This window comes from Pelecanus crispus, chromosome W (genome assembly GCF_030463565.1).
Source record: "Pelecanus crispus isolate bPelCri1 chromosome W, bPelCri1.pri, whole genome shotgun sequence".
Lineage (NCBI taxonomy): Eukaryota > Metazoa > Chordata > Aves > Pelecaniformes > Pelecanidae > Pelecanus > Pelecanus crispus.
Genome location: NC_134675.1, coordinates 16968534 through 16992857, shown reverse-complemented (window position 1 = coordinate 16992857; position 24324 = coordinate 16968534). Strand labels below are relative to the sequence as shown.

Below are 24324 nucleotides of genomic sequence, written 5' to 3'. Positions count from 1 at the left end.
AAGTCATGGTTGTATCATTGGAAAGGGAGAGGTTCCTGATGACTAGATGAAGGCAAATATTGCATCCATCTTCAAAAATGGCCAAAAGGACAATCTGGGGAACTACAGACTGGTCAGACTCACTTCAGTCTCTGAGAAAATCATGGAGCAAGTCCTCTTGGAAAACAGTTCTGGGCACATGAAGGAGAAGGCTACTGGAAACAGTCATCATGGATTTACCAAAGATAAATCATGCCTGACGGACCTGATTGCCTACTTTGATTAAAATAGTTACGGTTGTGGACATTTACCTCGACTTTATCAAAGTTTTTGACACTGTCTCCCACCCTATTCTTGTATCCAAGTTAGTATGTTATGGTCTGGATGGGGGGGAAGGGGGGGGACAACTAGATTGGTGAAAAACTAGTTGGATGATTGAGCTCAAAGTATAGTGGTTGATGGGTCATATTCTACCTGGAGGCCAGTGACAAGTGGAGTACTGCAGGGGTCTATCCTGGAACCTGTCTTGTTGAACATCTTTATCAATGACCTGGAGGTGGCAACAGAGTGCACTCTTGTCAAATTTGCAGATGATGCTCTTAAGGACAGGGCTGCCATTCAGAGAGACCTAGACAGGCTGGAGGAATGGGCCCATGGGAACCTCATATAATTCAACAAGAACAAGCACCTAGTCTTGCACCTGGGAAGGAAGAACCCCTTGCAAAGATACAGGCTGGGGACTGCCTGGCTGGGGAGCAGCTCTGCTGAAAAGGTCATGGGAGCTCTTGATAGACAGCAAGCTGAACATGAGCCAGCAGTGTGCCCTGGCAGCAAAGGCAGCCAACAGCATCCTGGGCTGTATTAATAGTAGCATAGCCATTAGATCAAAGTAAGTGATTATCCCCCTTTACTTAGCACTCATTAGACCACATCTGGAATACTGTGTCCAGTTCTGGGCCCCATACAATACAGGAAAGACATTGATCAACTGGAGCATGTCTAGTGGAGGGCCACTGAGATCATCAGGGGCCTGGAGCACATGCTCTGTGAGGAGAGGCTGAGGGAACTGGTCTTTTTCAGCCTGAAGAAGAGAAGGCTTTGGGGGGGGACCTAACAGTAGCCTTCCAGTACCTACAAGGAAGCTATCAAGAAGGCAGAGCCAGGCTCTTCACAGTGGTGCATGGTGGGAGGATGGGAGTCAACGGGCATAAGTGGAAACAAGAGAGGCCCTGACTGGATAGAAGGAGAAACTTTTTCACTATGAGGATGGTCAAACATGGGATCAAGGTGCCCAGAGAGGTTGTGCAGTCCCCATCCTTGGAGGTTTTCAAGACCAGACTGGATAAAGTCCTGAGCAACCTGGTCTAACCCCATAGCTGACCCTGCTTTGAGCAGGAGATTGGACTAGAGACCTTCTGAGGTCCCTTCCAACTGAAATTTTACTATGATCCTATACTAAGGAAAGTTAAGTCCTGTTGTGTTCTCTTCTTCTCTGGAATGCCTGTGAAATACTTAACTGGGTTCAGTAGTAGAGAAATATATTTTGTTATCTGTAGTTTACAGCTGAGGCAGCTGTTGCCTTTGCAGATGTAGGGAAAACACGTAAGATATTTGTTATCAGAAGGAGCTAGTGGCCTTGGACAAAGGTCTGGCAACATGTTTGGTGCTAGTTTGCTCTGTATAAGGAAGGGACATAAAAACAGCACATGATGGAATAAAAGTGGGGAAGCCCCTGTCAGCTTGAGCCTTGGTACAGACAGGACTACGCAGCATGCTGTACACCAGAAGAGGGATCCATCTGATGCCATCACCTTGGGGCTCCTGGTATCGGAAAGGACGTAACACACCATCTAATTCAATTACTATCATCAGTTCCATATAGCTTCTGGTTTTGTGTCAATAAACAACCTCTCCTGCTCACATCCTGGATGTGGTGTGTTGTTTCTTTGAATCCTCGTTGTCTGCCCAATAGCTAGACAGAACAGCAGATAACCTGAGGATAAAACACAAGTGATCCAGACAGTAGTACTAGGGCCAAGAAAGGAGCTTCCATCAGCTGATCTATTGCTCATTTTTTACTAATACTTATCCCACTGTATACTACAACAGACTTAGACTTCACTATATCATAATTAGAGCCTACAAGAAAAAATAGCTAGTGTTGCATAACAGCTAGTTTTCCTGTGTCAGCAACTGCGGGTAGGCTCTATGAGAACTAGTTATACCAACTCATTTACTTGGGTTAGTCAAACTATTAATCTAAAATGCATTCCAAACCTTGTGTGCAATCAGAGCAATACAGCAGAGGGCCAAGTAAACAATAGAAGATCTGGCTCAAGGAGCATACAAATAATAGACTCCTGTAAAAACATGTGAAGCAAACATTTATACTGATATTTGAGGATTTGACTCTCCCTTGAAATAGCTCAGCTACAGAGTACATGTTTATGGACAGAGCTGCTATAGAAGCAGCAAGTCTGAAAATTTTGGTAGAAATTTTGGATTGCAGAGGCTCTGACACCAGGATTGTTCTGGGAATAGCATTTGGACCTAAGATTCTAAAACAGGAGGCTTCTAAAGATCTTCCTATTTCTCAGTACTTAAGTTGATAATTTCAGAAATCATTCACTTAATAAAAAGAGCTTTAGTTTAGCGGTGTATGAAATACCTGCCAAAACCTGACTTACAAGTGCTTGGCTCTTGACTGTAATCAAGCTTTTTGTTGAAAGCAGAGTCTCATCCCACCCACTGTACCTGAAGGTCCCCTTTTGTTCTCTTCATCTAATACTTTTCACCCCATTACAGATCTAGCTTTAAAAAATTAGTTTTAAAAATTTAGTTAATTTAAACTAAAGAAGTCTTAAAAATGAAAAAGAAAGTTTCTCCGTGACCATACAACCCAAAGTTCATATGTAAGCAACTGTTAGATATATGGGGGAAAGGGGGACAACACACAAGATTTTTTTATGAAAGCAAAATGTAACATTTAAATCCTCTCAGAAGAGGTAGAGAGCCACTGTTTTAATTGACGCCATCCAGATCTGCAGTACTGATGTCATACCAATTTATTGCTATTAATGATAAAACCAGATTTAAGAGCTATACCAGCAATATAGCAGGAGTATAATTGTGATCTCCAATATTCATAGAATAAGACATACCCATATCTAATAACAGTAGCAGATTCCACTAGAAATCTATCACTTATTGTAAACATTGTATTTATGCAATTTGTTTTTCATATTTTAATTCCTAAAATCATGAAAGGCAAATTTAGTAGCATAAAACACATCCAGTTTCATGTTTGGCAATGAGAACCCCATTCTTCAAAAACAACCAAAAACCTAGCAGCACATTTTCAAGCATTATTACAAGTATTTCAGGATTACCCTCCCTCCAAATTCTCCCCCTCAAAGCACCAAAAATAAAGTGCAGTACCCATAAAAATGTGTCAAGAAAATAGCCACATTCTTTTCTTTGTAATAAAAAAAAAAAAAAAGTACTTTGCCTCAGTCTTAACAGTGCTATACTGTGTCCATCATTTTGGGTTCTTCATCTTTTTGTAGCATTGAGTTTAAATTGCAGACACTTCTGTTTATGCAACCTTGTAGGTCATTTGCATTCTGCAACAAATGAAGAATCGAAAGCTTAATCTCAATACATACATACGCTTACAGAGAACTAAGTCAAGCTCGCTATTTTGTCTGTCTTAAGATAAGTTCGTAATAAAATATAATTTCTTAAAAAAAAACCCAATCTAGACAGTATTATCATAATGTGAATGTCAAGAAGCTTCTTTAAATTTAGCTAGCATACTATCATCTTATTGTGCGTTTACTTAGGGTTCAGTTACCAGATCTTACCAAACAGGTACCTTGACCAAATTTATTTCAAAGTACTTTAAATTGTGTCTCCTTCCCCAACATCCAGCTTTTAAAAGCCTTTAAAATTTTCTCTTCAGCCCAAGATGTGATCATCACTAACACTGAAACCAAAGACCCCAGTGTTCCAAGATAAAGATAAAACCAAGGGCAGAATATCGTAACACAGTATAAATTTTCCTTAGACTTGACTACATGTATGTTTCCATCAATGGGATTAGTCATTTTCAGTTGAAAACTCATTTCACCTTCTGTGATACAAAGTATATTTAATTCTAGTACCTGAACAGGTTAATGATGCAGTTTTTCATTTAGCACAATTATTCAAGGGCACTGAACTAACATATGCCTTTTGACACTATAAATTGTGAGAGCTTTGAGAAACAACCTCTCTTGAATATTGATAATAGTGCACGTTAGAACTGACAGTGCTCCAAGTATAGAGAGGCCTATTCCTAGATCTCAAAAAGTACATCTTCTCAAGAGTGTAGCAAAAATCTATTCCTAATGGAGTTGCTATATTCATTTCTGGAAATAAAAAGCCTACCTGTGACAAAGACTCCAGTCCTTCTACAATACCAGTATAGAAACTGGGATTCTGTACTGACATAGCTTGAAAGCCTTGAGACTCTGAACAGATTCTCACTCTTGATTTGAATGCTTCAAGCTCAGTTTGAAAAGCTTCCAAATAGCCTTCTTCCCCTGCCTGTAAAGAGAAGAGTGAAATATTTTTTCATCTCAGCCAGATTTACTTCTAGTTGTAAGCATACATACTGCTAAAAAGAAGTCCTGCAGTAATGCATATTATACTCACTGAAGGATAATGGTTTGGACAAGTCAATATTAGTACCAGTCAGCTTAAAAAGAAGATTCAGGTATGCTCGTTTTTGTTTATTTGTTTTGTTTTAAAGAGAGACTTTAGCATTTGATGAATACAGGAACTGAGTTATTCATTCATCTGAGAACGTGTAAGAACAAAACAAATATAATTTTAACCCTTCCTTTATTCCATCTCAGAAGCCAATACCCTTAAGAGAAAAGGTATTCATGGCAGCACTCAATTCAGAAGCAAAGCATGAATCAAAGTGGGTGTCAACTTAAGTCCTTAAGGCAGCATTAAGATCAATATGACTTGATTCTTCAGTCTTGTATAACTTAATATACAACCTGCAAACTGCAGCTTCAGTATTCTCACGTCTCTCTCCCTCTCCCTCTCTCAGCATTCCAGAGCTAACTGTGACTGACTAAAGAGAAACTGACTCCAAATTGGGCCCTGCCATGAACTGCATAGAGAGGCATTATGATAAGCAAAATAGGACACTCGGACACATTCATGTTTGCTGCTGTAATTTAGGTGGTAGTTCACTATTCCACATTCCTGTAGTTCCCATGCTATGTTCTGCTTTCCCTCTGGCCTAACAAGAATCCATGGAACTTCCATTCTCAAGATCAGAATTACACAAAGCATTCATCCTAGAATGAACTGCCAACAAAACACTTTCCCATAAGCTTGATTCAGTCAGTAACATATTTAACCTCCAACTGTCAGGAAGAAAGCTCCTTCAGAACACTGATCCCTTGCAAAGGTATCAAGAGTTTCTCTCAATGTTATACAAATTCTGACTTACTTTGGCTTTTTGGAAAAATAGACGAAAACAGCCTCTTGGATCCACATTACAACTTCTGGCCATTTCTATAATAAACTGCATCACAACTGCTTGGTGTGCTATTTGTTCCATCAGAGCTCTTTTCTGAAAAGAGAAATTATGTAACTACAGAAAATATCTTTAAAAGTATAACTCTATCTAAAATTCAGCAACATGTTTGCATTTGACTCCTAAAGAGAAAAGAACTGATGCTGACAGAAGCAAAGGGACTGTTAATTATCTGAGACTAGATCTAATGTAGTAATGTGTTTTGGAGGCTTCCTTCAATAAGATAACATGGTCATGGGAAGACAGGGAGAAGAGTAATTAAAGGGCTCATCAGTTTAGACAGCTTTTCTGTAGTGGGAAACTGCATACTTTTAAGCAGTTTAAAGGTCTTCCTAGTACCTGTTCAGCTTCTAGATGAAAACACCATAAGATGAGATATTTAGCTGTTTCTTCACATACAAGATATGGGTGGTCAGACAAAAATCTTTGACTGTCATCCCATCTGCCAAGCATACCTGATTAAAAAAAACCAACATGAATTAACACATTCAGTATGGAGATGTGATTTAATGCAGTGAAGATATTATTCAAATTTACATACTACTACAATCTCCTTCACACTTCATTGTTACCTCAAAAGAACAGCATGCAAATAAAACTGAACTCAATTTTTTTGTTGTTCTTAAAACACCTCCCAATGCTGAAAGAGCATTACCAGTAAGGTATGCTTGGACTGTAAAGATACTGAAATATAATTAGCTGCTACTGTTAAGATCTTATTTTTATTGTATCTCTGGCAGTGTTAAAAACAGGTTAACTGTAAATGGTTTTCACACACTGTAACAAAGCAGTATCTATACCTATTTGTTAAGAATTTGATAGTATAACTAAGTTGATGGAGATTTACATTCAGTGATTTTGACAGAAAAGTTCTTTAAGTGCTTGCAAGTAAGACAAATAGAAATGAAAGCATAATCATAGTCTAAAATGAATACGCTTCTGACATGGTTTGCTAGGTTTTAGGAAATACAAAGCTATTTTTATAACCAAGTTCCCCCCCATTGTCCTTCACATGAGTTAATTGCCCTAATATACATATTAGTGATATTTTACTGTTTGCCAGTATTAGATACAAAGTTTTACCCTTCTATCACTCATATAAATATATCTATATAAAAGATCGGTTCCATCTCTACATAGTCTTAACAGCTGTTTTGCAGATATTTACCTTTTATCATTCATCCCCCTCATGAACACACAGCAAAACCCCAGCTATTTATAGGAGGCAGGTACAGACAGTCCCAGGCACTTTTACATGCAGGAATTGCATCTCCATTAATGCCCCTATCATTTCCCATGGAACAGCAGAAAAAGTTGCTAGAATTTTAATTTTCATGACTTGAAAAACCTTTTCAGTTCTATGTTGACTCAACAAGTTCTCATTGATCATAGGAACCAACAGGTTTCTGTGATTTACAGTTTCCTTTACTTTGAAATGGTTATTTGTTACGAAGCCACATCTCCTATCCTGAGAAACAAGAATCTAGATACTCTCCTTGCCAGATGTTTCATTTGTTAGCATCCATTTTGTACAATAATAATAATAATGAAAAAAGAAATAGACCTACACAAATTCTACAGGAGGTTAAACTGCAAAATGTTGGAAGCAACATACTTACCAAAGTATCTAATCTTTTGTTCATGCTTCTGTATAAATGATTTAGATATATCTTCATCTTCTACTTCTTTTCTTTTATATTGACTAATAAAACTCTAAAGAGGAGAAAAAACTATCATAGAATCTCCACATATACCTTTTTTGAACTATGGGATTATTTTAATTCATTACTATTTAAAGGGCAATGTTCTAGTTTTAAGCATAGCCCAGCAAACACATATGTATACACTTAACGTACCCAAGAAGGTTATTTACCAAAACACAGCTCGTCTAATTAATAATAGAGTGAAAAATGCCTTATCATATTCTTCTTCTGAGCAATAATCTATCTCAAAGTTCTATGCACTAGTAGGAGCTTACTGATCTATAAACAAAGAGAAACATCTACACCATCTAGCCCTGATGAAGCTAACTCAGTGGAATTATGAAAAACTATGCATTAAGAGTTCATATTTAAGTGCTGAAAACAAAACTGGCATTTACTACGAAGACAGTTTGTGCTAAAATAATCTGTATTAAGAAATTCACGTTATTAGAGGCAAACCATGCATGTTTCAGATGTGAGAATTTGGCATAACGGAAGCAAACTTCATGTGAAGAACTACTGCTCATCCTTGGTTTTGGCAACAGTTGCTATAAGGGACAAATATAAGTTCTGATTCTTAATTAAAGAAGTGTCATACACATTTGTGATATCAGTGCAACATGTCCCCTTTAATAGGGCAAAATAAGAAAGAAAAACATTCAACACATTACAATAAGCACTATACTAGATATAGAAAACACTCAAAATGAGAAATGGAATAAAAAAGGCTTATAATTGTTTTCATACACATCTATACATGTCATACCTTATTAAATACCTCCTTACTAAAAGAATCTGTATTCCACAGATTCTGTCTTTCCCTCTGTATTAGCGCTGCTTCTTTTCTTCTCCACTCTTCCTCTCTCTGTCTCAGTTCTGAAGCTTCAGTCTGTGCTTTGGCATACTCCTGATCCGTGGATTCTGAATTATGCAGTGCTAAACTACCAAGTTTCTGCTGGGCTTCTGCTAGATTCCATTTGGATTCCACAGAGCTCTTCACAAACTCTTTTTGTTTTTGACAGATTAATTCAATCCCTTGACCATAGGTCTGTGTGGAAAACAAAACATGCTGTTTATGGCAGGAAACCTGATAGAATTTATGAAGCATATAGAAACAGAAGGCTTTGACTCCCAAATAGAACACTGAGGTGGAAGGCATCTTAAAAGCAATATTATATTCAGAACAGTGACTAAATATGATACTATGCAGCTAGATGATTTTTAAAGGAAACTTCTACTTCAAACTTTCTAAACTTAATTGAAAGATATTTACAGAATCATGGATCAAGTATTGCCACCATTAATACAATCTCCAGACTGCATATCATAAAATTCTTTTGTAGATGAAAGGATTTTCCTCACTCCCCTCTGGCTATCTTTATTCAGCAAAATTAATAGCTAAAATAGCAGAATACTTGTAAGACATACTTCTGTGAAGAAAGCATCTGCTTTATGATGTCAAATCATAATAATAGAGTAACTATTACTACCTACCTTCCAGCATGGATTAATATTACTGTGGTGGGTTGACCTTGGCTGGCTGCCAGGTGCCCACCAAGCCGCTCTCTCACTCCCCCTCCTCAGCAGGACAGGGGAAGGAAATAAGATGGAAAAAAAGCTCATGGGTCAAGATAAAGACAGGAAGATCGCTCACCAATTACCATCATGGGCAAAACAGACTCAACTTGGGGAAGATCAATTTAATTTATTGCCAATTAAAAATAGAGTAGGATAGTGAGAAACAAAGACAAAACTGAAAACACACCCCACCCCCCCCCCTTCTTCCCAAGGTCAACTTCACTCCTTCGTTCCTGACTCTTCTGTCCTGAGCTGAGGTGCTGGGGGGATGGGGAATGAGGGTTGTGGTCTGTTTGTAACAGTACCTCTCTGGCGCTCCTTCTTCCTCACACTTTTCCCCTGCTCCAGCGTGGGGTCCTTCCCACAGGCTGCATTTCTTCAAGAACTGCTCCAGTATGGTTCTGTTCCATGGGGTACAGTCCTTCAGGAAAAGACTACTCAAACGTGGGTCCCCCACGAGCTGCAGCTCCTGCCAGGACCCTGCTCCAGCGTGGGCTCTCCACCGGCTGCAAATTCCTTCAGGGCACATCCACCTGCTCCAGTGCAGTGTCCTCCATGGGCTGCAGTGTGGATATGTGCTCCAGCATGGTCCTCTCCACGAGCTGCAGGGAATACCTGCTCTGGCATGCGGTCCTCTCCATGGGTTGCTGGGGTACAACCTGCTTCACACCATGGTCTTCTCCACAGGCTGCAGGGGAATCTCTGCTCTGGTGCCTGGAACACCTCCTCCTTTCTTCTCTGACCTTGATGTCTTCAGGGTTGTTTCTCTCACATTTTTTCCTCACTCCTCTCTCTCACAACTGCTACACAGTATTTTTTTGCCCTTTCTTAAATATGTTTTCACAGAGGTGCCACCAGCTTTGCTGATTGGCTCAGCTTTGGCCTGCAGTGGGTCCATTTTGGAGCTGGCTGGAACCAGCTCTGTCTGACATGAGGGCAGCCCCTGTTCTCTTCTCACAGAGGCCACTCCTGCAGCCCCCCTGTTACCAAAACCTTGCCACGTAAACCCAATACAATTACTCAATGCATGTCCTAGCATCTTAGCCTGGACTATCAGTGAAAGCGGAATTTAAGCTATGAATTAGTTGAGGCACAACATAAGCATCCCTTTCCTTCTACCCAATATATTGAGAGGGTCACTAACAGCTAGGAGAGTGAAGTGATTTATTAAACCACAGTATTTATATTGCCTACAGATGTACACTAGAAACTCAGCAATTTAAGAATTTTTTCTTTCTCTAAACCATCTACAGGCTACAAAGAGGACAGAGGCTCTCTCTTCACAAGGAGCCACATGGATGAGACAAGGGGCAATGGGTACAAGTTACACTGGGAGAGGTTTCATCTCGATATAAAAAAGAAATTTTTTTACAGTGAGAACAATCACTGGAACAACCTCCCCAGGGACGTGGCAGAGTCCCCATCACTGGAGGTTTTCAAGATACGATAGGACAGGGTGCTAGATAATCTCATCTAGGCTCCCTTTCCCACGATAGGTTGGACCACATGATCTTTCAAGGTCCCTTCCAACCTGGGCTGTTCTATGATTCTATGATCTGTCCTGTGCTCCCACCAGAAGTGAGAAATAAAATGTCAGTGTGTATTAGCTTCTCAGTCTTCCAGTGCAATATTCTGAAGTTACTGATGGTGACCATCTTTGGTAGAGGGATAGAAAGGACAGTGTAAGTTGTGAGAGCTTATCTGGAGGAAACTTAAATGCAAATTAATCAAAGCCCTCATGCCAAATTTGTTTCAGAATCACAGCAAATATCTTTTTAAAGAACAATTGACTACTTGCAATTTGGAAAAAAATTACAACTTCTTATAATCAATGCAGTCTTCCTAATGACCTACTTATGCTATTTATAGCTATACAGAAAGAGGGACAGCTACAGGCAATGTTCAAATGAGTGCTGGATGGATACTCCTAAGACTGGGAAAAAAGTAAGCTTCGGACTCCTGGCAACGTAAGAAAGGGTCTTTCTCTGACAACAGATCTGAATTTACAGAATACATACAGTACCCTATGTCGTGGTTTAACCCCAGCCAGCAACTAAGCACCACGCAGCCGCTCGCTCACTCCCCCTACCCTGATGGGATGGGGGAGAGAATTGGAGGAGTAAGAGTGAGAAACATTCCTGGGTTGAGATAAGAACAGTTTAATAACTGAAACAATATAAAGTAAAATAGTAGTAGTAATAATAACAATATAATAATGATGATGATAATAATAATATAGAAAGCAAGTGATGTACAATGCAATTGCTCACCACCTGCCAACTGATACCCAGACAGTTCCCGAGCAGCGATCGCTGCTCCCCGGCCAACTCCCCCCAGTTTATATACTGAGCATGATGTCATATGGTATGGAATAGCCCTTTGGTCAGTTTGGGTCAACTATCCTGGCTGTGCCCCCTCCCAGCTTCTTGTGCACCTGGCAGAGCATGGGAAGCTGAAAAGTCCTTGACTAGTGTAAGCAGTACTCAGCAACAACTAAAAACATCAGCATGTTATCAACATTCTTATTCTAAATCCAAAACACAGCACTACACCAGCTACTAGGAAGAAAACTAACTCTATCCCAGCTGAAACCAGGACACCCTAGTAAGAGGTAAGAAGGTAACAAACTGTGTTAAGGAAAGCTTCAGAGACAGCTGAGCCTGAACAAAATCACAGCACCAAGAGAAAGCAGCAGGTGACAGTGGTTGGAGATTCCCTTCTGTTGGGGATAGAGGCACCTATCTGCTGATCAGACATGCTGTCTCAGGAGATTTGTTGCTTGATGGGGGATCAAATACAGGATGCTGCAGAGAAACTGCTGAGGCTTGTCCAGCCCTTGGACTATTACCTCTTGCTGCTCATCCATGTGGGCAGCAGTGACACTGCAAGGGATGACCTTGAATGTATCAAGAGTGCCTACAGAGCTCTGGGGACAAGGGCAAAAGGCATGGGGCTCAAGTGGTGTTCTCCTTGATCCTTCCAGTGAAGGGGGGGGGGGGGGGGGGAAGGCACAGCTAGAAGTAGGTGCATCCAGCAGGTCAACATCTGTCTCCAGAGGTCCCTTCCAATCTACAGTATTCTTTGATGTATTATGGGGGAATTATGAGAGATCATATTCTGGCTTTGGGAAAATTAAGTATACAAACACATAAAAAGAATTTAGGTCATATTATTTTCAGCAAAAATCCTTTTTTTTTTCCTAATAAAAAATGGGTACAGTCAGTATAAAAGTTTTCCTACTACCATGTATTGGACATCTACAGAGCCACATTTTAGTAAAAACTGTAAAGGGGTCTGGCTCATAAGTGAGTTTGTCAAGATGAAAAAGACTGGGGCTCTTGGCCCTTGCCTGCATCGCACCTGGAGGTGTGCTTGTAACAAATGTAGACATACCTAGCTCCAGTTTAACTTGCTTGGCTACCAGTAGTAGTGAAGCCATTGAATGGGAGCTACTTGTGGAAGTATATCCTCTGGTCCCAGGATTCCCTGTACATCTACTGGGGAAAGCCACTACTAGCACGTTAAAACACTCAAGTTGATTTGAGACCAGTTCAACATTTTGTCACATGCTGCATTCATACATTTGACTATTGTACAAATATACCCAAAACTTGTAGCTGTGACAAACATACAGTGTTTTGCACAGTTGTAGCCAAGACAAACATAGTAAAGGAATAGAGAACTGTTTTCCTCTATATAATAAATTTGGATCTAATCTTAGAGCAGCAGCAGCAGCAAGTAATTCCTATCTATCAGCTGTTTGGAGAGGACTCTATCAAATTAGAGAGCAACCGTTGTCTGGGCCAATATTAATTTAAAAACTCCACCTGGGCCATGGCTAGTTTCCTAACCAACAACTTGAGCCAAAAAGACCAAGAAATTACTAGAGATAGAATTGTCTCACCTGACTCTATTGAACTTAACTGAGCCACACTGAGGGAAGAGAGTTGTGAGATTTGCATTCCAGTTCTGCAATACACAGAAGTCGCATGGTCTTTCACCAGTTCTAAATTAAATTAAAAATATTTAAACAGTACATAGTGCTGGCAAAAGGTATAGGGGTAAGAAAAGGCTCTAGACACATCTGCAGGTATAGCAATTATACTGAAAGGCTCTCCATACTGTTCAAGTATTACCCTACCTATATGTCAGAATCTATTCTTCATGTTCATTATTCGTTGGCCATTCTCCCCGTCCATTAATCCCACAGTATTCTTCCTATCCATAATTTGTCGATCACTCTCCATATCCATTCTTTCAGTGGTCATTCTCCCTGCCCATCATTCATTGGCTATCCTCTGTGTTCCTTTAGACCCTGGCTTTTGTAGCAAATGACTGCCAGGCTCACAAGGTGATAATTAGTGGCATAAAGTCCAACCATTGGTTGATTTCCAGTGGCATCCCTCAGGGGTTGATACTGTATAACATCTTTATTAAGAAGCTAGAGAATGGGATGGAGTGCACACAACAAGCTTATGGATTATACCAAATTGGAAGGAGCGGTCAATATGCTGAAGGGCCAGTCTACTATTTATAGGTACCTGGATAGGCTGAAGAAATGAGCTGAGAGGGACCCCATGAAGTTCAACTAGGGCAAACGCCAAGTCCTGCATCTGGAATAACCCCATGCAACAGTACAGGCTGGAAGCTGACTGGCTATGAAGCAGCTTTGCAGAAAAGGACCTGGGGGTCCTGGTGGACAAGTTGAACATGAGGCAGCAGTGTGCCCTTACAGCATGGAAGGCCAACTGCATCCTGGGCTGTATTAGCAAGAGTGCAACCATCAGTTCCAGGAAAGGGATCCTTCCCCTCTGTTGAGCAGTTATGAGACCACACATGAAGTGCTGTGTCCACTTCGGGGTTCCCCAGTACTAGACAGACATTGACATACTAGAACAGGTCCAGCAGAGGCCTACTAATATGGTCATGGCCTGGAGCATGTGACATGAAGAGAGGCTGAGAGCTGGGTTTGTTCAGCCTTCACAAGAGAAGACTCAAGAGGAATCTTATTGTTGTCAACAACTACTTAATAGGAGAATGTGGAGAAGATAGAGTCAGACTCTTCTCAGAGGTGCACAGGAACAGGATGAGAGGCAATGGACACAAGCTGCAACAAGGGCAATTCCATTTTTTTTCCAGGAGGGTGGTCAAACCCTGGAACAGGGGCCCAGAGAAGCTGTGAAAACTATCTGTGGAGATATTCAGAACTCAGCTGAACAAGGCCCTGAGCAACCTGCTTTGAGCAGGGGGTTGGACTTGAGACCTCCGAACATCCCTTCCAACCTAGTTTGTTCTATGACTATAATTTAGTTATTTAGAGAAGATTTCTCACCTATAGAGAAATGCACTGTATCAGTGTTTATTTTTCAATCATGAGAATGTTTGAGTAACTCCTACACTCCAGCTCTTGTAAAATGCTCAACTGTTACTGTGGGTGTATTAGGTATAAATTGCAGGGTTTCAGTAGTAGTGGGTTGCGGGGTGACCTATATAGGAGGAGGCCATGAACTGCCTTGTGCCAGTCACAGCCGGTTCCAACCAGCTCTGAAACTGATGTAAACAACCCATCGCATGCCAAAACTTCAGCCAGTCAGAGAAGCACATGGCATCTCTGCTCAAGCATATTTAAGAGGTGAGCAGCAGCAGCTGCTGGAGGAAGAAAAATGGATGGGACACATGGAAAAAGACATTGCTGGGGACATGGCTGGAGGTGCACCCTTGGAAGAAGGTGCTCCATGCCAGAGCAGGCACATTCCTGCCGGTGTCACCTGACCGGTGACAAGTGGGGTCCCTCAGGAGTCCATACTGGGACCGGTGCTATTTAACATCTTCATCAATGACATAGACAGTGGGATCGAGTGCACCCTCAGCAAGTTTGCAGATGACACCAAGCTGAGTGGTGCAGTTGACACGCCAGGAGGACGAGATGTCATCCAAAGGGACCTGGACAAGCTGGAGAGGTGGGCCTGTGTGAACCTCATGAGGTTCAGCAAGGCCAAGTGCAAGGTCCTGCACCTGGGACGGGGCAACCCCCGATATCAATACAGGCTGGGGGATGAAGGGATTGAGAGCAGCCCTGCGGAGAAGGACTTGGGGGTACTGGTAGATGAAAAGCTGGACATGAGCCGGCAATGTGCGCTTGCAGCCCAGAAAGCCAACCGAATCCTGGGCTGCATCAAAAGAAGCGCGGCCAGCAGGTCGAGGGAGGTGATTCTGCCTCTCTACTCTGCTCTGGTGAGACCCCACCTGGAGTACTGCGTCAAGCTCTGGGGCCCTCAGCACAAGAAGGACATGGAGCTGTTGGAGTGGGTCCAGAAGAGGGCCACCAAAATGATCCGAGGGCTGGAGCACCTCTCCTATGAGGCCAGGCTGAGAGAGTTGGGGTTGTTCAGCCTGGAGAAGAGAAGGCTGCGGGGAGACCTTATTGCGGCCTTCCAATACTTAAAGGGGGCCTACAGGAAGGATGGGGAGAATCTTTTTAGCAAGGCCTGTTGTGACAGGACAAGGAGTAATGGATTTAAACTAAAGAAGAATAGATTTAGACTAGACATAAGAAAGAATTTTTTTTACAGTGAGGGTGGTCAAGCACTGGAACAGGTTGCCCAGAGAGGTAGTGGAGGCCCCATCCCTGGCAACATTCAAGGTCAGGTTGGATGGGGCTCTGAGCAACCTGATCTAGTTAAAGCTGTCCCTGCTCACTGCAGGGGGGTTGGGCTAGATGACCTCTAAAGGTCCCTTCCAACCCAAAGCATTCTATAATTCTATGATTCCCAAAGGGACTGCAGCCCATGGAAGAACCCAGAGTAAGAAGCAAGGAACAGTAGAAAGAAACTATTACACGACAACCCCAACCTTCTGTGCTACCTGTCACCGCATCGAAGGAATTGTTAGGGACTGAGGGTAACCTGACAAAAACAAGGGAAGTTGAGACTTGGAAGAAGGGAGGAAAGGCGTTTGACTGAAGCTGAGTCTCGGGAAGGGAGAGGACAAATGTTTCCTTAAGTGTTTAATGGTTTATGTTTTCTTCCTTCAATACTGAATCAGTAATTAAGTTTGCGTCAACTGGCAATAAATTATATGAAGTAAAATTCCCTGAGTCGAGACTGTTTTGCTTATGAAAGTATTGGTGGAGAATACAGGCAACACTCAGACCTGGCACGGCCTGGCATTGGAGTGACTTTGAAAGTTACAGTGTTTAAGCAGACCTATGGAAATGGGAGCATTGCTCCCCAGAGCGTGAGCACTCAGCAGTCCTTTACTCAGAGTGAAATTATAGAAATGCAGGACACCTACAGCTGCCACCCCAGGGAGATGCTCCTGCAGTGGCTATGATAGTGCTGAGAAATGACAGCTGCTGGGATACAGCCAATAGCTCAAGTGAGCAGAGCTCTGGGGAGTTTGGGGCCCGTGCCACTTGCAAACACAGCCCTGTGCAAAGGAGGAGGGCTTTGAGGTCAGCTGATGGAGGGATATGCTGAGCAGCGGCCTGATTCTGCAAATGAAATAACCCCATGGAGGGCCTGGGAAGAAGGGAGTAATCAATTGCAGTTGCTTGGGCTGCTGGAGTGTATTTACAGGCGAGAAGGGAGGGACCCTGAAAAGGTGGTCATCACTGACACCATGGCCCAAAAGCTCTGATAGTTAGACACAGTTACTAACACCCCTCTGGTATCACCTGACAACCTGGTGGGATGCCTTGTTGATCAAGGAGTAACCTATATGCACCATTCTCCTGGTTTCAGCTGGGATAGAGTTAATTTTCTTCCTAGTAGCAGGCATAGTGATGTGTTTTGGATTTAGTAGGAGAAGAATGCTGATAACATGCTGATGTTTTAGTTGTTGCTAAGTACTGCTTATGCTAGTCAAAGACTTTTCAGCTTCCCAGGCTCTGCCAGGTGCACAAGAAGCTGGGAGGGGGCACAGCCAGAATAGTTGACCCATACTGGCCAAAGGGGTATTCCATACCATATGACATCATGCTCAGTATATAAACTGGGGGGGAGTTGGCCAGGGAGCAGTGATCGCTGCTTGGGAACTGGCTGGGCATTGGTCAGCGGGTGGTAAGCAATTGCACTGTGCATCACTTGCTTTGTATATTCTTATCATTATTATTACCTTTCTCTTCATCTGCTGTCCTATTAAACTGCCTTTATCTCAGCCCACAGGTTTTACTTTTGTCTTTTCCCAATTCTCTCCCCCATCCTACTGTGGGGGGGAGGGTGAGTGAGCGGCTGTGTGGTGCTTAGTTGCTGAGTGGGGTTAAACCACGACAACCATCCTCAAGGGAACATGCCAGAAGAACAGTGCAAAATTAGCAGCATGGCCAAGGATAATACTGAGGATCCAGTAGTATGGTTAACCTCGGGAAAAACATCAGGAAAGAATAGGAATTCTGCATACCCCCCTCCTATATGGCTGGGACTTATGGATGTTGTCAAAAAAAAAGGAAGAGAATATGACAGAGCAGGATGGAAGGCCCTTTAGAGATCTAGCACTGTGAGCTAAGGAATTGCAAGAACAGGGGAGAGGTCAGAGTTCAGGTAAACCATTGCCTTCTCCTACCCCCATCTCTGGACCACATACTGTTCTGACAACTGATTTGAATTTACTGCGGGGGGGGTGGGGGGGGGGGGGGCACGGATGGGATGGCGGACAGCGCTGGCCTGGCAGGGGATGGGGATAACTGAATTTATTGGGCTATCTAGGAAGGGTGGCCAAGCACCCCTTTGCCTCAAGAATATGGTGCCCTAGTGGATACTGGCACTGAGTGCACCTTATTGTCCTCATTGTGTAGCAGTGATTCATGGAACAACTGGAGGAGAGACATGCCTAGCTCTAGTGGAAGGGAGCCTCAGTTTGAATAGACAGGATTGGTACCCCCTACCTGCTGCCCCTGCCATCCTCAGGATTGACTTTCTTAACCACTGCAGATGGACAGATGGGACAGGAAAGCTTTGGGTTTTTTGAATAGGAAGAAGTGTGGTTTGCACAGGAGAGAACCAACTACAGCACTCTCTACTGACCCCAGTGGTGTTGCATGTACTCAGATAGACCCAGTTGTCATTCCCTTGGCAACCCAAGTAATTTGCTGCAAGCAGCAGTAATTTGCTGCATGTAGTGTATGTAGAGTCTGTAATGTATGTATATTAAAATTGTGATGATGTTGAAAGTAGAGTTTATAATGGATGTATGCTCAAACAGTTCTTAAATATGTGTTTCACAGAGGTAAAGGGTGGAATGTATTTGGCATAAAGTAAAGGGTTTTGGTAGCAGGGGGCTGCAGGGGTGACCTGTGCAGGAAGAGGCCACATGTGCCAGTTATAGCCAGTTCCAGACAGCTCTGAAAATGATGTAAACAATCCATTGCATGCCACAACTTGGCACATCTGGTGCCTCTGCTCAAACATATTTAAGAAAGAGTGGCAGCTGCTAGTGGCAGGAGAAATGGAAGGAGACAATGTAGGTACCAGCTGGAGATGCAGTCTTGAAAGAAATTACTCCACACCAGAGCAGCTATGCCCCGAAGGGACTGCGTCCTGTGGTTAAGCCATGATGCTCTCAAAGGGCCTACAACCCATAGAGGAACCCATGCTAGAGCAGAGGAAAACAAGTAAGAAGCAAGGAGTGGTGAAAGAAAATGAGTAAGCAGCAAGGAGCTGCAGAAAGAAACCATTATGCAGATGACCCCAACCTCCCTTGTGCCACCTGTCACCAGATCATAACCCAGCAAAAACAAGGGAAGCTGAGACTAGGAAGCAGGGAGGCATTTGATTGAAGTTGAACCTGGGGAAGGGGGGAGAAAAGGTGTTTCCCTATTTGTTTAATTGTGGGGCTTTTTTCCCCTCAATACCTGAATCCTTAATTGAGTTTGTATCAGTTAGCAATAAATTAAATGAAATAAAATTCCCCAAGTTGAGACTGTTTTGCCTGTGACAGTGGGCTGGTGACAAATTCCAATATTACCTATAGCATTACTACACAAGTCCTTTCTGACACATCCATAATAGCTAAACAGATCCAGGATAAGCATGCACTTATGCATGCCTGTTTACACCCCCACCCCCAATCCACCAGACTCAGTGATTATTTAAGGAGAAAAAAAAAAAAGTTTAATCACTTCTCAGACTCACATCTTTGCACCTCTTCAGTGGTTTCATTTTATATTTTACACCACACAGTGCAAAACAGTACACGTGTATGAGCCCAAAACAGATCCGGCTCTCTGTAAATTGATTCTGTAAACTGATAGTCAAAAGCCCTTCCCCGAGAACTCGGAGAGCTGAAACCAGCACGAGCCCTGCAGGTGCAGGCACCGGCAACGTAGAAAGCCCCAGCGGTCGGAGTCACGCGTGCTTCCACCTAAGGTTCGGTCGAGCAACGGAAACCCACACCACTGGCACGTGCGGCCGAAAACCCCCACCCCCACCAGAGGAAGGAAGGAGCACACGGAGCCCCGTACAAACTCAGCAGAACAAGAAAACGGCACGACAAGCGGTATGGGGAGAGATGTACCTGCGTTTCTGACAGGCGCTGGATAGAGGTGAGAGTCAATTCCCGTTCCTCATCCTCCTCAACCGAACCAAGACCCTGAAAGGAAGAAGACCACAACGCCATTCTCACCACAAACTACACAATACCGACTGAGCCTCCCCAACCCTGAACCGGATATTCCTGTTGCTTGAGGTGGTTACAAGCTTCCCCGGAAATGACACGACACAGTACCTCCAACGGCAGATGTAAGGCTTATTTCCTCTCCCTCGCCCTGCATGTTACCCTGCCACTGGTCCAGGTCACGTGGGTAGAGCCGGCCCTGCCTCTTCCGAGCTAGGGGAGTCTCAATTTAGTGTGACGTGGGAGGTTGGGGTGTGCGTGGTCTGTTTATCACTGAGCCTGTTTTGTTAGATCAGTGACTCTGAAAAGTTTTTTAGGGAAATAGCCTTGCTGAAGTTGTCGCTGGGTGGAACGTGATCGGTTGTCATCTGTTTGCAAGCGGCCAAGGGAAAGCCTTCAGTGCAGAAGTCCCAGGAGCAGCTCAGTCTGCTTCACCTAGTCCTCTGCCTTCTGAGCTGGTTGCTGTATGTGTATCTCAGATCTCTGCTTCACAGTCACAGGTTTGGATGTTGTTACAGAGCAAGAGGTGATCGTTGCATCAGTATGGAAAATGGTTCTTTATGCTGAATCAGTTTTGTAACGTGCAGGTCAATATTTAGCTTTTGCTAAAAAGGAGATATTTCTGTGTTTTCTTTTTCAGAGTTCCATGGAAATTTTCTGTAAAGATGGAGGGCTAGTTAGCAGTCTTTGCTCCCTCCTCATCTGCATCTAGAGGCTACTCCAGGAATTAATCAAATGTGAATACATGTACAGGTCTGCTCTAGTATTGTAACATGCGCGCGCAGGTTCTTTGAAGGTATATGCATGTACCCAAAGGATTGCCTGTGCAGACAGCACTGCTAAGCACGTTATACACATCACGTTGGGCTGGCAGACGTCCGAGTTTACGTGTCTTCCTCTTCTCTGCCACTGCGAGCAGCGCTCAGTGAGAGCTCCCTGCACCGCACGCCTAGTTACACCGAGCCGCAAAATCTGCGCGCCGGCAGCCGTGGTGTTCTGTCATGGAATGTTTGAGTCTCCATAGCAACGCGATGCGTCCCCATGAGATGCCGCAGCGGCTGTAGTGGCAGCTCAGTGAGCTGTGCGCGGGGGCTGGAGTGGCCGGGGTCTTTTTTGCGCCCTCTCCTTCTGTATCCCGGTCCCCTTGTGTTGCTAGGACCTTCCTCCCCCCTGTGGCTGGCACCGGGACCAAGATGCTTTTGAAGTAGGTAGTGAGCTGCAGATTCACACCATGAAGTAGGAGCCACGTCTGAGAGAAGGAGCAAGGGAGAGCATGGATGAAGTTCAGGGATGGGGGAAAGGAGCTGGGGGAACGCCTGGAAGTTCTACCTCTGATACAGGTACGGTAAGGTCGTAGAAATCTACCTTCAATATACTGCAGATCCCTGAAATGTGACACTCCTGTGAAATGCAAGAATATACACACATATCTATGCATTTATAAATAGATGTGTGCACATATATATATGTATGTACATACATACATATATGCACCATTGAAGAATTACTGTCACCAAGAGCTCCTGGTGGAGTTCTCCATTTTATAACAGCTTGGTTTCTATTTGGGAATGAAAGTTAAGGAAAACCAAAAGTTTAAAGGATACTATGAGGCAGTACATTTGAGGGAATAACAACAACTGTAAATTTTACAGGGGCATGTGCTTTTCTGTGCCCTAGGCAGTTTTGAAAGTCCCTTTTCAGAAGACCAATTCTGTAACTGCCCCTGGCACAACTGAAGACAGAATTAGATCTTATCTGGCACCCTTGCTGACAGCTTTAATAAAGAAGCTAAGGACCTACTAAACTCCTTTCTGAGAAAGAGTACAGTTTTATAGACTGAGCTTGAGGCATGGGTATAGGAGAGATTAGAGTAAAATAATTTTGCTTCACTGTAAATGTGGGTTTTTTTTTTTTCTCAAGGTCATGTGTCCTGGTATGTTCCTGCCAGAGAAACATGACATTTATCTCAGTGTTTTATGTGCAACTTGATGAAGAATTAAACCCACTGCTATGAAGGAACAGATTTTAACATGTCTTTAAGATTTTGCAGTCTTGAATTTTTATTGATAGCAGTGGTTATGGGAGGACAGACAGTAGTATGTAAGGATACTTGCTCTGTATTTATTCTGTTTCAAATTTATTTTTGTGGGGAAAACGTGTGTTCTAATTTGGCTATGGTTCAAGATTTGTATGATATCAGCAGGCATATGACTTAAAGATCCAAATAAATGACTAATGCTTTTACTAACATTTTACATTCCATCTTAACATGTGAAATCAGTGAGAAGACAAGTCTTCAGCTTGATTATTCCTGTACTGCATGCCTATTAGTTATGTCTCTGATGAGTGGTGATTTATGTTTGAAAATTGTTTGAAAAAAATGGTTTAGCACAATATGGTTTTGTCTCTAGTAGTTAGCAGAACCATGCTGAAACCATTACAAAACAGGAATAGACATGGTTTAGGAGAACTGTGTATTTTTCTCCTTATTTATTCCTTACTGACTCTTCCTCTGCTCCAATATGAGAATCCCTTCTTTTTGCAAACCACTTGTTGAGTGGCTCTGTTTCTCTAAAACTCTTTCCCCATTGCTCACAATATTCATTTTTCTGGGGAATGTGGTTACTTTCCCTTTTCCTCCTGAGGCCTGTGGTTACTATTGAAGGTTGAGGATGAATCAGTAGACATAGTAACCTTGTTACTAATAAGCTAACTTTTTTAAAATTTTTTTTTTGGCTAGATAACCTAAGGCACCAAATACAAGGTACATACTAATGAAGAGAAATTGGTTATATTTTTAAAAGTGAAGGTAAATTCACTTATCCTTCATTTTGACCTCCTAACACATGTGAAAACTACAAACTGCCATCTTCATTTGGACTTTGCTGCATGTTAGCGTGAAATTAGCTGTTATCTTACAGCATTTCAGCTCCTCTACAATAAATACCCTTATGCACATTCTGACTGTGAAGTTGAAATAATTTAACCCACTTTTATGGAGTAGTAGTCTATCTTACATTCACCAAATGGTAAGAGCAGGAGTATGGGTGTTAGAACTGCAGGCAAATGACTAGGCCACTGTCTAGGCCCTGAAGCCACTAGGCCCTAGGCTAGCTGGATGGGACATGGAAAATTACAGGACATGACATGAGCAATTGCTGGACATAACAGATAACAGTGTGAGAAGCTGACAAAAGTTACAGGCAGTGCCATGAGGGATGGCTGGATTGCACAGGTGGTTAAGGAGGTGTGGTGTGAGAAACAGCCAGATTTCAGACACCTGATGCAGAGCATTGGGGACCTTTTGGGAGCAGAACCTTGCAAAGCCAACAGTGCCTGGGTAGCCATATCAGTAATAGCATATAAGGCCAAGAGTGCCTAGGGACCAGTATCAGAAATACCAAATTTGGGCATGGACAAAACAAAACTGGGACCAGTGGGGAAAAAAGTAATGAGGGATGGATTGTTTATTTGGGAGGACACTGGGGTGGAAAAATGGAGGGACAAGGGTAGTGAAAAGGAAGGTCAGTAACAGAACCAGCTAAACAGCTATTGGACTTATGCACCTATTGATACCTCCAATAGTGCTGTTAATCTTTGCTCTTACTATGTTGTGGTGGGTTAACCTTGGCTGGCTGCCAGGCGCCCACCAAGCCACTCTCTCACTTCCCCTCCTCAACAGGACAGGGGGAGAAAATACAATGAAAAAGATTGCAGGTGGAGACAAGGACAGGGAGACTGCTCACCAATTACCATTATGGGCAAAACAGACTCATAGAATCACAGAATGGTTGAGGTTGGAAGGGACTTCTGGAGGTCATCTGGTCCAGACCCCCTGCTCAAGCAGGGCCACCTAAGGCCAGTTGCCCAGGACCATGTCCAGATGATTTTTCAATATCTCTAAGAAGGGAGATTCTACAACCCCACTGGGCAACCTGTTCCAGTGCTCAGTCACCCTCACAGTAAAAAAAGTGTTTCCTGAGGTTCAGACAGAACCTCCTGTGTTTCTGTTTGTGCCCGTTGCCTCTGATCCTGTCACTGGGCACCACTGAAAAGAGCCTGTCTCTGTCTTCTTTACACCCTCCCTTCAGGTATTTGTATACATTAATGAGATCCCCCCTGAGCCTTCGCTTTTCCAGGCTAAACAGTCCCAGCTCTCTCAGCCTTTCCTCATAGGAGAGATGTTCCAGTCCCTTAATCATCTTCGTGGCCCTTTGCTGGACTCTTTCCAGTATGTCCATGTCTCTCTTGTACTGGGGAGCCCAGAACTGGACACAGGACTCCAGGTGTGGCCTCACCAGTGCTGAGTAGAGGGGAAGGATCACCTCCTTCGACCTGCTGGCAATGCTTTGTCTAATGCAGCCCAGGATACCATTAGCCTTCATTGCAGCAAGGGCGCATTGCTGGCTCATGTTCAATCTTATGTCCACCAGGACCCCCAGGTCCTTTTCTGAAAAGCTGCTTTCCAGCCAGTCAGTCACGGGCAAAACAGTTTTGACCTGGGGAACTTTTACTTTATTTAAATTATTGTCAGTTAACAAACTTCTAATCACTGATTCAGGTATTTAGGAAAAAAGAGAACATAATCCAACAAACACTTAAGTAAACACCTTTCCTCCCCCTTCCCTGGCTCATCTTAAACCAAACACCTCCCCTCCCCCTTTCAAGTCTCAACTTCCATTATTTTCACTGCAGCTTACACTTTGTCCCTCCCAATTCCTCTGCTGAGGTGATGGGCAGCTCAGGAGGTTGGGATTGTGTGAGTATTGGTTTCTTTCTGCCATGCTTTGCTTCTTGTGGGTTTTCCTCTGCTGCTCTGTTTCTTAGTGTCCTTGCTCCAGTGTGGGTTGCCCATAG

The 24324-nt window shown here is 43.1% G+C and overlaps 1 protein-coding gene across 1 annotated transcript; it reads right to left on the bottom strand.

Annotated features, from left to right (window-relative positions):
• Positions 1-3503: 3503 nt before the first annotated feature.
• On the bottom strand, positions 3504-19470 carry LOC142596515 (hsp90 co-chaperone Cdc37-like 1). Its single transcript, XM_075725658.1, has 7 exons — positions 19369-19470; positions 8045-8326; positions 7195-7288; positions 5915-6030; positions 5489-5611; positions 4408-4566; positions 3504-3602 (listed from the first exon to the last, which is right to left on the bottom strand). The coding sequence occupies exons 1-7, from the start codon at positions 19468-19470 to the stop codon at positions 3504-3506; spliced, it is 975 nt and encodes a 324-aa protein (XP_075581773.1).
• Between the last annotated feature and the right edge of the window lie 4854 nt (positions 19471-24324).